This window comes from Pelodiscus sinensis, chromosome 20 (genome assembly GCF_049634645.1).
Source record: "Pelodiscus sinensis isolate JC-2024 chromosome 20, ASM4963464v1, whole genome shotgun sequence".
Classification (NCBI taxonomy): Eukaryota; Metazoa; Chordata; order Testudines; family Trionychidae; genus Pelodiscus; species Pelodiscus sinensis.
This window is the reverse complement of record NC_134730.1, coordinates 10,634,511-10,651,251: the sequence shown is the minus strand read 5'-3', so window position 1 is coordinate 10,651,251 and position 16,741 is coordinate 10,634,511. Positions and strand designations below refer to the sequence as shown.

The 16,741-nt window shown below is 48.4% G+C and overlaps 1 protein-coding gene across 7 annotated transcripts in view; it reads right to left on the bottom strand.

Moving 5' to 3' along the window:
- RNF157 (ring finger protein 157) overlaps positions 1 to 16,741 on the bottom strand; it is a 120,617-nt gene that overhangs the window by 76,964 nt on the left and 26,912 nt on the right. For 3 of the 7 annotated variants that reach the window (XM_075903618.1, XM_075903617.1, XM_075903619.1), the window contains exon 1: positions 14,901 to 15,443. The exons of 1 other annotated variant lie outside the window; for it this stretch is intronic. In XM_075903618.1, coding sequence (XP_075759733.1) covers positions 14,901 to 14,988 — 88 coding nt within the window. In that variant the 5' untranslated portion in view covers positions 14,989 to 15,443. Of the gene's footprint in view, positions 1 to 14,705; positions 14,847 to 14,900; positions 15,447 to 16,741 lie in introns of those variants that run through there. 3 more of the 7 variants (XM_075903614.1, XM_075903613.1, XM_075903615.1) reach the window with 3 other exon arrangements.

Here is a 16,741-nt window from a genome sequence, read left to right as displayed (position 1 = left end):
CTCCCAGCCTGGGAGTCCTAGCTGGGAGGTGGGGCCAGGATTGCTGCTCTGGGTGCTTCAGAAGCCTAGCTGGGACTCCCAGGCTGGGAGGCGGGGCCACGATCAGCACTGGGGGCCTGTGATTGCGCAGAAGCCTGGTGGGGGCGGGAGAAGTGGCTGAGAGTCCGCCCCTGCAAGGCTTCTGCACAATCACAGGCTGCCAGTGCCGATCGTGGCCCCGCCTCCCAGCCTGGGAGGTGGGGTGCGATCGTTGCTTATCCCGTGTTCTTTTTTTTTTGCTCGACCAAAAAAATACTGGGTGTCCAGTATTTTTTGGGAGACCATCTGGCAACCCTAGCAACTCCATGGTTGAGGCTCTCTCATGGCCAAGCTGATCCCTTTGGTCCCATTTACTTCCTCAGAGCAGCATTCTGGCAGCTTCCAGTCCAATCATTCCCCTGATTTTTTAAGTGCCTCTCTGTCTAGTGAGCTGCTTCTCTTTGCAACTGCTTAGGGTGACCCCAGTAGCTCTTTAATTCGGAAAAGCCTCTCCACAGGCCAGACCTTGAGATCCTTATGCCGATTTTCGGAGGTAACATTTTCAGTCGCTTTGGAGTTTTTGAAGAGCCCAAGTTATTTCTCAGGCAAATTTCTCATGGAGACAGTGGAAATTTGCTTGCATAAGGATGTAGCATGTTGGCCAAGTCTTGAGGTCAGTTTTCATTGGCACCACCTGTTCAGGTACCTTAATGAAAAGTACAATTAAGGTTTACCTCATTACCACTCAGGTCTTGAGCACATTCTCCTTCAGCACATGCTATTTTGCTTGCCTCTAGGCAGAGCAGATCCCGGACATGAGTTAATGCATCACATACATTTCCCAGACCTCAGACACCTGCCCCTTCACCCTCTAAACAACTCACAGATTTCACAGTAAAAGGTCTAACCAACTTTTAACAAGTGAGCCTTAATCCCAGCCACGCCAGCGGGAATGGATAGCCTCTGACTTGCAAGAGATAAAAGAAGGAAGATTGTTCTCTAACAATTCTTCAGTGTCACAAATGGAGAGAAACCAGATAAAAGCTGGGGATTAGAAACAGAAGTGCTAATCCTTGTAGTAGACTTGATTTAATTTCTAGGGTTGCTAGAGAAGACTGCAGCAGCAGCCCTGCTTCCCCATCCCCTCCTCTCCCAGTACTGTCCTGCCAGAATTAAGGCATGTCTCCGAAAGCCTCAGAAACTGGAGGAAGGGAGCAGCTTAAGGTTAGAAGCTGAGTCCGTCTTCCTCTGAAATACTGAAACACACCAGAAGACACTCAGCCCATTTCTGGTCTCACTGACTCAGGGTAGATCAGGAACAATTCTGGAGTAGCCAGTGTGGAATTACAAATTGGTGTGGGATCAGACTCAGACCCTGTATGTCTCAATACATCTGTTCCATTAAAACAGTGAGGCTGTGTCTAGACTGGTAAGTTTTTCCGCAAAAGCAAGTGCTTTTGCAGAAAAACTTGCCAGCTGTCTACACTGGCTGCTTGAATTTCCACAAGAACACTGACTTCCTACTGTCTGAAATCAGTGCTTCTTGCGGAAATACTATGCTGCTCCCGTTCGGGCAAAAGTCCTTTTGCGCAAAGCTTTTGCGCAAAAGGGCCAGTGTAGACAGCTCAGATTTGTTTTGTGCAAAATAGCCCCAATTGCGAAAATGGCGATCGAGGCTTTTTTGCGCAAAAGCGCGTCTAGATTGGCACGGACGCTTTTCTGCAAAAAGTGCTTTTGCGGAAAAGCATCCGTGCCAATCTAGACGCTCTTTTCCGCAAATGCTTTTAACAGAAAACTTTTCCGTTAAAAGCATTTGCGGAAAATCATGCCAGTCTAGACGTAGCCTGACTGCCTGCAACTCCCAGCTTTACACATGATATGCCAGGGGGCATCCACCTGAACTGAGTTTTGCCTGTTCTCAGACAGCTATATTCTGTATGTAAAGTTCAAGTGTAGATAGAGACGAATGGCTAAATGTGATATTATTCATCCAAATGTTTGACTTTCATTGATCTCAACAGGTGTTCTTCCAGGCATCTACAGCACCCATCCTGAAACCAGTTCCAGACAGGCAAACCCTAGGGCTGATTCAGCAACACAGTGGCGTGAGGGTGTATGTGTGCTGAACAAGTTGCGGGAATGCAGCAGTCTAAGACAATACCGGCACCTGCCCTGGAAGAACTCTCAGTAAGGACTAATGCTTTTACTTTAATAATATGTTTATAAATTCACCAGATTTGTGCTTGTGCTTGTGCTTGAAGACTATGGGTTTGAGCACAGACTGTACTTTCCCCCTAAGCATGAAGACACACATAACTACAGTGTGTATACATGGGCTGTCAGAAACATGCACACATTTCAAGGCTGATTTTCTACCGTTAAGCAATCAGAAATTTAGAATGGCTGTACTGTTCCCTCCACCCAACGTGGCTTGTTTTGTAGATCTGAGGCCTACAAATCAAGTCAAGTTTGAAGAACATCAGTTCAGTAGTTTTAAAGTTCTGAACACCAAAATTCAGTAACCCTGAAATCACCTTAACTTACACTTACTTGTTTAGAATAGAGAGCAGGCGTGGGCAGCAAAATGGCAGCAATTTACCAGGGTTAGCCCCAGCAGTTGCTGTTGCTACATTTACCTGTGCTATGCAAATATGGGCAACTGCAGCTCCTATTGGCTGCAGATTGCCATTCCCAGCCAATGGGAGCTGTGGGAAGTGGCATGAACCAGAACACCACTTCCTGCAGCTCCCATTGGCTGGGAACAGTGATCTGCAGCCAACAGGAGCTGCAATCGCCTGTATCTGTGGATGCACCAGTAAATACAAAGTGACAGCCTACCAGGGGTTAGCCTTAGGGATCTGAATCTGGCCCATGGGCTGGTATTTGCCCACCCCAACAGAGGCACAGACATAGGAATAAGCACTTGCCCTGTAATAGGTGGACATGATCAATATTTTGATGAACGGAGACATTTTTCAGGAATACAAATGGGAAGCACCCATTCAGGAATACAAATGGGAAACTTTCAATGAGAGTTGGGCACCGAACGTTCTTTGAAATTACTTCCCTATGCCTGCAAACAAGTTTACTAGCATCACAAACAGGTACTTGCTGGGACTATTAACTGGACTTTTCTTTTTTACCTCAAATCAAAATCTAGGAAATTAACTGTCAATGATGAGAGTAATGCCATGCTCAGGGGGCAAAGTTAAGCTGCAAAGAGTCAGTAAAGATGAATGTGCAACCTTAAGTCTGTTCTTAAGCTCTTTCTTGTAGACATTGCAGTCTTGATCAGAGGTTACATAGATGCAAATATACTTAGGGCTGTCAAATAGTAGCTCATTTTAAGAGATACTATGTGGACACATCATTAAAGTCTACAGCAGAAGCGTAAGTGCAATGAGGCATAACTGTATGATGTAGTGTGTCGGTCAGTGACCTAGGACCCAGCAGACCAACATTCTATGCCCAGCTCCGCCACTGCCCTGCAGTGACACAATAGGCAAGTCACTTCACCCCTGTGCTTCCCTTTATCTGCCTTGTCTATAGGCTTATACACATGTGTGTGCAAGGACAAGTTCTTACTGTTGATGCAATGGGGCCATAGCTGAAACTGGCCTCTCAGGACACTACCATATCTCAAATAATAATACAATTGTTTAATTAACCTTAATTTTCATGTTCTGACATTTCAGTGTTTTGCAGCCTCTGGCTTCTATGGACTCCATGCAGAGTTACACATGGAGTTACATGCTGGATGAAGGTGGAGGTGATGTCTGACAGCTTCAAGCAGAAGCTAAAAGTTACACTGTGCAATTTAAAAGAAGAAAACCACCAGACCTAAATGGATACAAAGACACAGCTCACAGTTTAGGAAGGCTCAACTATCAATTATTGATGCCTGCTGCTTTCTGGCCCCATTTTCCACGTGCATAATTTATAGGTAAGATAGTTTCACAGAGAGAAAGCAGACATCTGAACATTCCTCACTGTGAGCTGCCCTCAACCTCTACTAAAACCAATATGGGCACGTGTCTCTGTGGGTAGGGTGGGGTGAGCGGTGGGAACATACATCGCCTGGTTTCACTTGGGCAGATTAAGTGAGTTGGGCAGAATCAAGGAAGAGTCCTGTGGCACTTTAGAGACTAAGAGATTTATTAGGGCTTTCGTGGGTAAAACCCACATCATCAGATGAATTGGAGTGGAAATTACAGAGGCAGGGATGTGTATGTGTATAAATAAGAACAACAAAAGAAAGTTGTGAGAAGAGTAAAACACAGAAGGGCACATTAAACCTTCTCAGGGAATTTCCTAGGCCCCTAACAAAGTTTAAAAGAGGGCAGCCTGCAGTAAGTAGAAGCACCATTTATTGTATCTGTTCTACAATCCTGAAGCTCTGGGTTCAAGGTTAACCAGTGAACCATGAGCCGACCAGTTCCAGTTAACCAGTGGGGCTGGAACATCTCTTCACCCACCGCAGGCAGGGGCATTCCAGCCTGGCCAGAGTCCCTATCTGTGAAGGGGGGCAGAGGAGCACGCAAGCAGGACAGGTTGGGCTGGAGTGGCCCTCCCACCTGCTCCCCCTTTAATCTGCTAACCAATTAAATGAGATTTTACATCTCTAGTTCAAATCCTGCTCTAGCACGAGATCTACTCCCCATCGCACTCTGGAAAGGCCACCTCTGGAGTGGCACATAGGGAGAACACTGGCCTGCAGTTACTTCTCGGTGAGCACCCCCTGCACAGAGGCGAAGGGGGTCTCTCTGCCAATCAGAAAGGAGGCGAGTCTCACCTGTGCGTGGCACTTGATGCTCTGTACCTGCCTCCTCAGTGCCTGCTTCTAGACAGGGCCCTGCAGCCTCTTGCTTTCCTGAGCCACAAACATGCAAAGGGTTGTCTTGTGGCGACTGGAACTCAGCAGCTCTGGGTTGTTTCCAGATCTGCCAGATGTCCCACAGGACCTGGTGCAAACCAAACCATCTCCCTAGGCCTCAGTTCCTTGTCTGTGAAAGGGGGATATGGTGTGTGAGGGTAGGGGCGTGGCTTCTCACTCGCACCTTGGTCAAATCCACACAGTTCCCTCTCCCCCATCATAAACACCAGTGTCCTTTCAGACAGACTCAGTTGCTTGTGAGGGGGGAAATGTTGCCCATTCCTGGTGCCCAAGGAAGGAATTTAGATTTCCCAGGTTTCTGGGTGGGGGTTTGAGCTTCTTTTGACTTATAGTTTGCAGAACCCCCCTAAATATTGATCCAGGTCCTTGCTGCTGACACCTCCTGGCAGAGGGGTTACACACGATTTGTCTCTCTGATCTAGTGAGACTGTACACTCCTCTGGGCATCTATATAGCACCTAGTACAGCAAGGCTGGGGCATCTAGGCGCTACTGCAATTCCAACTCAGTCATGTGAGCTGCAGGGTGTGTGCCCAGCCTCTTGCCCCATTGCAACGGTTTAAGAGAAATTAAGGGGAAGAGTTGCCTAATGGTAATGGTGCTAGCCTAGGCCTTAGGAGAGGCAGGTTCAATTCCCATCTCTGCTGCAAATTTCCTTGTGCACTTAGTTTCTCTGTGCCTCAGTTTCCCAATTATAAAATGAGGATAACAGCCATTGGCCAGATGAAACCGTTGAAGCTAATGGCTTTGCCAGGGTTGGAGGGAAACAGGCTCTCTGCTGCCATTGTTATTGCCCCGCTCTGGAATATGGTGTAGTTACAGCAGCAGGGCTGAACCTGGCCCAGGAGCCAGAGAGAGAGAGATGGCATGGACCCACCCCACATGGATGCTGTTAGGATAAATACCACCTGTAGTGGGGGGTAGTTTTTGTTATGCTCACAACGGAGTGAAAATACCCCTCCATTTACAATCACTAACACAGGATCACTGACTGCTGCACAAGAACTCATGATTTGGAAGGTAAGATGGCAACTGGAACAAGAAAAAGCATTACAAGGAAAAAAATAAAAAGCAACAAACAAGCCCTGGGATCGCTTTTGTTATCAGGAAAAAGACCCACAAGCAGCTCCTTACTAAAGGGGAAAATGTCAATCTGAGTATCTTCCACTCTAGTTACCATGAAATCATTTGGACACAAGCAACTAAAGCTCTCGCTCAGCACACGCCTTTGGATTTTCCTCCTGTTTACCTGGCTGACAGCAAGACGTCCAGGCTCCTAGCTCTGCTTGAACCCCCTTTTTCATACCAAAACTCTGCTACTGCCCACCTGCGCATTCCTTTGCTTTTCAAGCAGTAATTGAGAGGAAAGCCCTGTACACTGTCCCCAGGCCCAGCAGAACAGCTGTCAGTCACGGCAGAGGAGATTAAAGAGAGAACTGACAATTTTCTCTCCTCTACATGAAAGAGGAGAGGGAGGAAGCAAATGGGTTGTGCTGGTCCAATGCTCCCCTCCCAATTCGGTGCCCAAGGGGGAGGAGGAAGAGAATAAACCCATTGTTGTGTGGAGTTTACTGTCTCTACCAGCCGGTAGTGAGTGCAAAATGAATGGCTTCATCAGGGTAGGAGCTTAGCACTAGGTTGCTGTTGCACATCAGCTGATACCTGACTCCCAAAACACTGTCTCTCATGCTGCAGCCTCCATCACCAGCAACAAGACTAGAGATTCTTGCTACACTGGTGCTTAGGAGCAGGGAAACTTGCAAGCCAGGCTACCTTGCCCTCTTCCCCCCTCTGGTGAAGAGCATGCTTTGAACAGTCTCTCAGAGCTCAGACCTTGGGCCAAACACTTTAGCTGCCTGAACATGGCTGGGTAGGGTGGGGGCGAGGAGTGCCCTCTGTCAAGCAACAAGCTTCCTATTATTGGCTAATTATAATTCTTTAAACCACACCTGCCTCAAGAGGATTAAAGCCCTGTCAAGGTCAGTTAAATTACTAAGGGAAAGCCAGGCTCTAATGAGATCTAAAAGAAGATCCCAAGGAACAAATTAAGAAAACAGTATAAGTGAACTGTGCTATTTTTAAAAATCAGCAGAAGTTTGAACAAGACATCATGATGGCATCTGAAAATTAAGACAAGCCTCATGTATTAGCATCACCCCCCCCCCCACCAATGTATTCATAAAAGAGAAGCCACAGATGCCCAGAATGCATCATTTAATCCAAATGATGCTATTGGTCTCCTTTTCACGTGTGTGCCAAGCACCCAGCAGGCGAATTGTTATAGGGAAGGAATCTTTGGTTTGCCCTATTCTGGGAATAAATCTAATTAAGGCTCCACCTGCAATATTCTATACTCAGAGACAAAGAACTCTGCCGTGGAACAGAGACAAGTGCAAGGCTAAGAAGCTGGCAAGCAGCAGGCAGCTTTTTCCAGTTACTGTACATCACAGTGCGAGGCAAGGCTAATGTGCTAATGGCAGCTGGGCTAATCAACTTAAGTGCACAAATAAAGCTCTCTTGAAAGTGGCCAGTGCTGTGAGTCTGTTTCCATTTTGCTGATCATGAAGAATTTGCTTGCGGGGAAGGAAGGAGAGGAAGATAATGCCCCATCCAGCTCTATGGAAAACACTGCAGTTTAAATAAGGGTCCTGACACCCTGCACAGCTCCCTCCTCAAGTGGGCAGACAGGCACAATGGAATGTTACATCTTGAAAACTTCCCTGCACGTAAAGCAATTTGAGCCAGTCTTGCAGGTTTTCTAGAATCTATGGCTAGCAATCATTGGAGACTGTAGCTTTGTGTGTAATTTCAGGTCCAAATCTGCTGTGCCACATTCCTTGCAAGACACACCAGTCATTATACTTCATACTCTGGATTACACTTTTTTTTTTTTTTTTTTTTTTACATCCCATACCTTAGAAACAAAAGGCTGAAACCACTTTACAGTTGACAAGTACACCACAAGGCAGAGTTACAGGATGTATGAGAGGGTGACAATTTTTACAAGAGGGTTTGATATGAAAAGAGCAATGAAATGGGAGAATGTGTTGGTGGGCAGGCTCATACTTTGTCTGGAAGCACTTATCACAACTGGGCTGTGCAAGTGCATTACAGCCCTAAGGGGAAACCGATTGAAAAAAAAAAAAAAAGATGTGAAACTGACCAGGCCACTGCTACTGCCCAAACTGAGCCAAGTGGGGAAAATAGCATAAGTGACGACAAGTCAATTTGATCTTTTTAATGCAGATTGGATTATCTAAGATGTTATTAGAGACACACATAAGGGATTCTTCTCCAAATGTACAGTGAAGCCTTTGCCTATGACCACCTGCTCTTCATACTTGTGTTAACCATTGGCAAAATCCCAGACCCTGTAAGATTTCCCAGCCAGAGTAACTTAGGGTGTAGCAGGGAACCTCCAGCTGCCACCTGCAAGTCCTCTGCTCCCTCAACTCCAGGTACACACACACACCCCTGCATACATTGTGTGTAATCACCCTCCAGCAACGACTGCGGGTTTTCCTGTAGAGAAGAATGTCAGCAGTGTTTTAACTGCAAACTTAGGGAAAGATCATGCCCAACCGTTTGCAGGCATGCAAGGAAGAGATGGTGGGAGAGCAGAGGAAGGAGGAGGGAAGAATTCAGGAACTAGGATCTTTTCACCCCCACTTTTGTTCTGCGCAGAAACTTAAGCACCTGATACACCCCACTGTAAGGTGCAGAAGTGGAGGCAGGTGATGTTAGAGGCATCATCCCTATCCTAAGAGCTGCCTTGGACCTGGTGCGCTTCTGCATTGCCTACTTGAAGTGGTTCAAAGCCACCCCAGTTGCTTATTTAGACAAGTGCTGTACGTCAGACAGAAGCCCTCAGGAGGAAGCATAATGAAGATAAAGCTGAAACAGCAGAACTGTGTGTGACCTGTCCTCTTCTAAATAAATAAATAAATAGGCAGCCACATGCAAACAAGTGGGATGCCTGAGTCCCTATGGTGGCCTTTGATACAAACAGTGGAATCTGTTCATATTATTTGCATTCCAATAGCACCCCTGGACTCTGACCAAGTACAGGGCTTCATTGGACTAGCTGCTGTACAAGTGCACGAGACACAGTTACTGCCCCAGAGACAGTAGCCAATGGGGTGGGGGAAGGCAAAGCAAAGGCACAGAGAAGTTACATGTATTGGCCAAGGCCACGTCACACAGAAGAGTAAAGGCAGGAGTAGAGCCCAGCACCCCAGCTCCAATCCCCTCTCCTCTGGACCATACCATGACACTTCTTCTTTCGACTTGCAGCTGAATTTGGCCAGAGTGCGAGCTCAGCACATCAGCACCTTCCCCGAGGCATCAGGCCCTGGTATTTTGTCTGCATGTCACTGGTAGATTAGGTCCCTCACTGCTTGTCAGGTAAGAGCCACCCATCTGCTCAGAGCCTCTAGGACTCAGTCCTGCATTCCAATAGAAACCACCTCTGTACACCACTGTAGGCTGGACCCCCGGGGAGGAAATCCACTTGGAAAGAAAAACAAGCCTCCCTGACAGACAAATAGTTTCTGAAACAGATTCCATAGTGGGTAAGGCCCAGTGCCACGGGGAACAACCAAATACCAGCTCTGATGCAAACTCAGATCTCTGCATGGCTTGGGGCAGCTTTCCTCCATTTCAAGGATGGATCCTCCATTTCATTAGGATCATCTAGGCCAGGGGTTCTCAGACTTTGCTGCACCACATCCCCCTTCCAACAAGAAAAATTACTGCACAATCCCTGAAGCCTTAGCCCGCCCTAGCCCTGCCACCCTCGGCTGGGGGCCCCAAAGCCAAGGGGCTTCAGCCCTATAACCTGAGCCCCACTGCCCACAGATGAAGCCCTCGGGCTTTGGCCCCAAGCAGTGGGGCTCTGGCTTCAGCTTGTCTAAGCCAGCCCTTAAAATAGGGTCATGACCCACTTTGGGGACCCTGACCCACAGTCTGAGAACCACTGATCTGATTTACATAACACAGGCCAGAGAACCTCACCACACGATTCCTGCCTCTGGAGTACAGCAATGCTGCAATAAAAGGCCATGGCTGGCCCACAACAGTGGACTTAAGCCAGCTACCGGTCTTCATGGGCAGTGTAGACACACAGAGGCTGAGATACACATCCATTACAAAGGCATCCAGACTCCATGTAAAGACACCAAGTGATGGGGAATGTGCAACATCCCTTGGTGATCTGTTCTGGCAATAAGTAACCCTCATGGCCTGCACCTTATTTCCAGTTGGGTAAACTTAGGTTCTGGATACACTTACTCCAGGACCGACAGCCTTCAGCTTGGTTTCCACACCACTGATGTCCCATGGCGAGGCTCTTGCAATGTGTTGGTCTAAGTGGCAGAAGTGAATTAGAGGAGACAAGCACAGTATCCACAGATTCAGTGGCTCACTCACATGAGTGATGCAAGAGGAGCTACAGCCACTTTTCCAGCCCATAGAGCAAGGGGAAGGCGTTGCTGAACTGCAGTCTAGCCCTGGCTCCCCATCCGAGCCTCTTGCAGGCTTCACCAGCATAATTAGAAAGCTGAAGTGCATTTCACCCTGAAAGCTGGTGTGCAAACTGACTTATTTGCATCTTCCAGCCAGCAGAAAGGAGACCAGCTGCAAATGGGACAGAGAAAGGAGTCCCCTTTTGCCACACAATGAATAATAGTTCATTTCAGCGCTTCCCATAACCGCCCCAGCCCAGCTTAACAAGCAGCGAGAAGACATGGCCATATTTCATTCATACGGCTGCATACGTCAGACGACTTGCACACAGGAGTAAAGCATCCGAGTCAGCAGAACCATGGCTTTGGCCAAAGCATCATCTTAGATTTTCAACAAGGAAATGGCTATGATGGGTGAGGATAAGGCATTTATGTAGTGAGGGCAAGTGCAACTGACTAGCACCATGCTACAGACTGGTCAGTTAGGCCTGGAACCCCCAAAACTATAAGAGAAAGCAATGGGAGCTGCAAAACTTCCTCTGAGCCCCATTGCTCCCTCTTGCTATAGACAGTGTGTTCACCTACCTCTGAAGAAGCCTACTTTTAATAAGACACCCCTTTGTAGCTTTACATTCACAACATTTGCCCTTTAGAAAATGTTAAATGCATCATTGTCCCACAAAACTGGAAGGAAATCCCATTTAAATCACAAGTAAGACAACTGTAATCTCTCCGGGTCCATGCTCATCTTAGCTGCAGATGGTTGTATCCGCTCCTAGTAGAATTTCTGGTAAATAACTGAGGTGGTGGATTATTACTTCACTTCCCTGTGCAGTCTCCCAACTTTGGACCTGAAACACACTGAGAAATCACACGGGGAAACCCAGACAGTGCTGGGACCCGCCCTATTGCACAACACTGAAGTTGGCCTGATCCAATACCGACTTGACAGAACGTGTGTTAGCGTCTCTAGGTCCTGACTGCTCCACTGCTAACTTGGATGAAAGTAATAATCTAAAATGCCTAGCAGCTGAACTGAGCTTTGTGGGTGCTCAACCAGGAAAACTCTTTGTTCCCAAGCAACTGAACTGAAGGTGAGAAAGTCATTCTCATGCTTGCCAAGGGCTCTCTAATCAGGAGCAGGATAAAGACAGTAGACTGGAGGCTGCAGTGCCAGAGTTACCCAAGTACCTCAAATCATGCTAATTCTAACATAACCCATTTCCCTTCCTCAGCAAAGTAAGGCAGTTTATAGACATTAAATTATGCCGCTCAAGTTGCAGTGAAGTAAGAAGGGGAAATACTGTCACCCCCATCTCACAGGTAGGGAAACTGAGGCTCAGAATGTTTAAGTAATTTGCCTGGGGTGGCAGAGTCAGGAATAGAATCCTGAACTCAATCCCCAGTCCTGTATTTTAGACCCAAGAGAACAAGCTAGGCCAATAAATAATATTACTTCACCAACCTGGCTATTCCCCACACATAAATAAAGACATTTGTCTTCTACGGCACTCTCATTACCACAGTGTCTGAACATCTCACAAACATTCCTGGATGTATTCTCAGAGCTGCACCCTTGAGAGGTGGGAAGGTGCTGTTAACACCATACTCTCCCTTGTTCTAGATGGGGTTTGAGGTACAGGAATAGGGACTGCCATGAACCCACCACTTTTGCCAGTTGTAATGGTAAGTGATGGGGGAGGGGCAGGCATGAGCACGTGGGGGGCGCAGAGTCTTGGGTGCCTCAGGGAAAGGGGTGGGGCACGTGGTGGGCCACAATGAGGGTGCTGGTGGGGCTCCTCCACACTTTTAGGAAACTTACACTGTTCCTAATGGGGATCCGAGGCAGAGACTAAGTGACTTTCCCAAGGTCACACGGATTCAGGGAGTCTGTGGCAGTTCACATCTCCCAAGCACTTGTCCAATGCTTTAACTGCCAAGTTATCATTTCTCCTTTTCATAGCCTTCCTTTTGAGCTTCAGATACCTGCTGGTTACGTCTACACTGGCATGATTTTCCAGAAATGCTTTTAACGGAAAAGTTTTCCGTTAAAAGCATTTTCGGAAAAGAGCGTCTAGATTGGCAGGACGCTTTTCCGCAAAAGCACTTTTTACGGAAAAGCGTCCGTGGCCAATCTAGACACGCTTTTCCGCAAAAAAAGCCCCAATCACCATTTTCGCGATCAGGGCTTTTTTGCGGAAAACAACTCTCTGCTGTCTACGCTGGCCCCTTTGCGCAAAAGTTTTTCGGAAAAAGACTTTTGCCCGAATGGGAGCAGCATAGTATTTCTGCAAAAGCACTGACAATATTACACGAGATCGTCAGTGCTTTTGCAGAAATTCAAGCGGCCAGTGTAGACAGCTGGCAAGTTTTTCTGCAAAAGCAGATGATTTTGCGGAAAAACTTGCCAGTCTAGACACAGCCGCTATGAATGTTACTTCTTCCCCCACCCTCCCAGGTTTTTCATCAGCTCACAATGCAAAGCTCAGTAAGGCAAAATAAAAGGATGTCACAATGACAGCATTTAAAGGGGGAAAGTGGAAAGAAAAGCATCTCCAGCAGTCCCAGTGTATGCCAAGTGCCCAGTATCTATTGCAGTACTCAGGAACGCTGCATAACTCTCCTTGCTGTAAAATGTGTGATGCCCATGTGTGCATCAAGATAGGATTAAAACCAGCAGGCAACACCTGTTTAAAATTATGGAGCCACCAGAACATACCTTGTATTGTGATTGATGGAAAATAAGTTATTAAATGCCAATAACCAGACAGATGTTTCAGCAGACCAATTCCAGCTGTGCTGGCTGCTACAAAAGCAAGCTCATATTTTCAGTACAGAAACACAGTTTATGTTGTCAGTAATTCTTTCTGAAAAGGTCCTTGCTAGTAATTAGCAAGTGGTTTCTTAAAGCATTAATGATCCTTAGCTTTTACCTTACCCTATTAATTAATAAAATACTTATTAACATTCAGTGCCTCAAGACTCATTTTGCATATCAAGTACAATTCCATAGTGGATCAAGACATTTTCAAAATATTCACCCCATAATGTAACACTTTGCATATCAGTAACACCTTTCATCCCAGGATCACAAAACACTTCATAATTATTACTGAATTAAGCTAAGACAGTTGATTTAGTTGGGGTTGATCCTGCTTTGAGCAGGGGGCTGGACTAAATGACCTCCTGGGGTCTCTTCCAACCCTAAACTTCTATGATTCTATGGATATCGGAGGTCAATGATTCCTGAAGGTCACTCACTCTTGCATGAAGAGCCAAGACCAGAACTGCTCTCTCAATGCTGTGTTGTTACAACTAGCCCATGCATCCTCTCTGCATGATCATGTCACAAGCACAGGTTCGGCAGCTTCGAGAATTTCAAAGAAACCGCACTACAAAATTCTCAGGAGAGGGGTTGGTCTCAGACTGATCAATGGGGAACCTGACAGGAGTTTAACAATGGTTTCAAAAATAAGATGCTACACCAGTGAATATCTGTAAGAGTACAAATCCCTGGTATTGTCACCCTGGGAATTACTCTTCAAAATACATGATTAAAAAAGAGAAAATGAAGTGGAACATGATATAGTTAAAAGCAATGAGCTATCCTGTGGCACCTTAGAGACTAACCAATATATTATATGATGAGCTTTTGTGGATGAAGTCCACTTCAGATGATGCTGTTTTATTTTTTTAAAGCCAGACAATTGTTTGCACCTTTTAACAAAAACTTATCAATGCAATATGCTATTTAAAAGAGAACCATTAAGCTGGCAGACTCAAACCTTATCAGAACCCAAAGATCTTTTCTTGCCATTACAATATTTGTAACCCATTCCTTTCCATGCCACACAAAGAATGCATCACACTAACAAGAACGACTGACAACACAGCTTTGTGTTATAAACCAGAATTTTACCCAGCTATTATGCATTTCATTTTTGCAAAGGCAAGTAACAATGAGCCAAATATTCCAACCTGTGTGAAGATACACAGGACACCACATCTATAGTTAATGTGTATTATTAGGTGCACACACACCAAGACTGGTATGTAGCCATTCATTGTGGGATGCTGTGGTTGCAATTCAGTTTATACTAGTGACTTCAAAGGGCATTTTGCCTAAACAAGATATGATCAAAACCCAGGATGTAGCCCTATAGCTATGTCCACAGTAAATACAAGTAAGAAAACCAATAGGCTAGAAAGGTCATTTCTTTACAGTGCTATGAATGTCCTCAATGCAATTCAGGAGCCGGGTAAAAATATTGCCGCCTGACAAAGTAGCAGCAGGCAAGTGCGAGACAAGAGGATTTAGGGCAGACTCCAGACCTGCGAGAACCTTTGCTGGGAAGCTCATTCTTCCTGGAGCAAACTCCACGAACACTCCTCAACTTCCGCAACTACAGCCTCGCCTCCCACCCAGCAAAAGGACCCGACGAGCCCTGTCCCTCGCCACCCGGAATCGCCCGGCGGGGGCTGGGGCAGGCAGCAGTCACGGTGCCGGCCCCGCTCCGGAAGCCTTACCGGATTTAGGAGGATATCGGTAGGCGGAATTAGAAGGGATGTCCACCTCTTCCACCCCTGCGTTCTGCCTGCTGGCCAGCGCCCCCATGGCCGCGCCGCGCCGAGGGATCCCGGCCGGGGGTGCCTAGCGGGAGGGATGCAGGAGCAGGCGCTGCACGCGAGAGAGGAGGGGGCAGCCTCGCAGTGTCCTCAGCCAACCGCACAGTCAGTGGGGAGGCTGCCGCATTGGCTCGCCCGCTGCCGCGGAGCGGGGCACGGGGCCGGCTGCCCGCCCTCCCATCCCCTCCTCGCCGGAGCTGAGCGCCCGGGCTGGGCTGGAGCTCAAGGGGGGCCCCTCCTAGGGCACTGCGGCTCAGCGGGGGAGGGGGCCTGCGCCGCCAGGGCGGAGGATGCTGCGGCCGCCGCTGCCGAGGGGCCGGGAGGCAGCCCCTGCCCGCAGCAGCATCCTCCCCCCAGCGCCGGCAGCCGCGGAGCCTTGGCACGGGGGCCGGGCGCCGCCTTGACGTTGGCAGCGGCTCGGCAGCCAATGGGGGCGGGGAGGAGGCAGCTGGAGCCGCCCGCGGGCCGCGGCTCGGGCTCACCTGGCAGTGGCAGCGCCCGGGGCGGGGGCCTGGGTGCAGCCGCCGCCACGGTCCTCTCACAGGCAGCAGCGGGCTGGACCCAGAAGGTGCCTTTTGTGCAATGAGAAGCCGAGAGGGACCCCGGCTCCCCCCTCTCTGCGCCAGGCAGCCCGGGTCTCTTCACCGGCTCTGGCCCCTGTCCCTTAAGCCCCCGGCTCCCCCACCCCATGGCTTACAGCCTTCCGGCCTGGCTGGGGGAGCTCACTACCAGACAGCGGGCGGAGGGCTCTTTCCGCTGAGTCTAGACGGGTCTGAGAACTCCCTTTAAATGGGCCACACGGGGCTTTTTTCACAGGCAAAACCAGACCCTGTGTTCACGGACTGCACAGGGGAACCCCCCCCCCCCCCGCAGAGCCCCGGGGAGCCCCAGGACCTTACTCTAAAACCTAGGCCTTTGGCTCTTACCTCTAGGGTTTAGGTGCCTGAGCCCCCGTTTTGGCTCCACTGCCAGCCACACAACCCCCACCAAACCTAAACATGCTCAGCTCCTAGGTGATCAGGGCAAAAGTTCCTCAGGGCCTGTGCACTGCCACTCTCCAGGCTCCTGTCCCCCTCTATGCCCAGAGCCAGTCAAACCCCAGGGGGAGATAGGCGGACACATGCCTAAATTACATGCAGGGTCCAGGAATCTGATCAACGTGAGCAGGGGCTGCCTATGGGGATCAGGGCCTATTCAGAATCCTGCTAGAGGAGAAGCTGCTGCTACAACCCTATAACTTTCAGTCCAGTGGCTAGAGCAGGCCTCCTTGGCAGAGGGGGAAAGACAGGATTTGAACAGTGGTCTCCCACCTCCCAGGAGAGTGCTCCATCCACCTAACAATGGGAAATTCTGATAGCGAGCGCCTGGCTCTTTAGGCTGTTCCGCAATAAAGCAGGGAACCTGGAGCCAGGCTCTCCCATCTTCCGAGTGGGTGCCCTAGCCACTGCTTATAAGGCTGGCAGCAGCAGCAGCAGTGCCTCCTCTGTTTGCTTAGGCCCCTAAGCTGCCTGATTCCAGGTGGCTGATTCCCATTTAACATAAGAACGGCTGTACTGGGTCAGACCAAAGGTCCTTCTAGCCCAGTATCCTGTCTGCCGACAGTGGCCAGCACCAGGTGCCCCAGAGAGGGTGGACCGAAGACAATGATCAAGCGATTTGTCTCCTGCCATCTCTCTCCAGCCTCTGACAAACAGAGGCCAAGGACACCATTTTATCCCCTAGCTAATAGCCTTTTATGGACC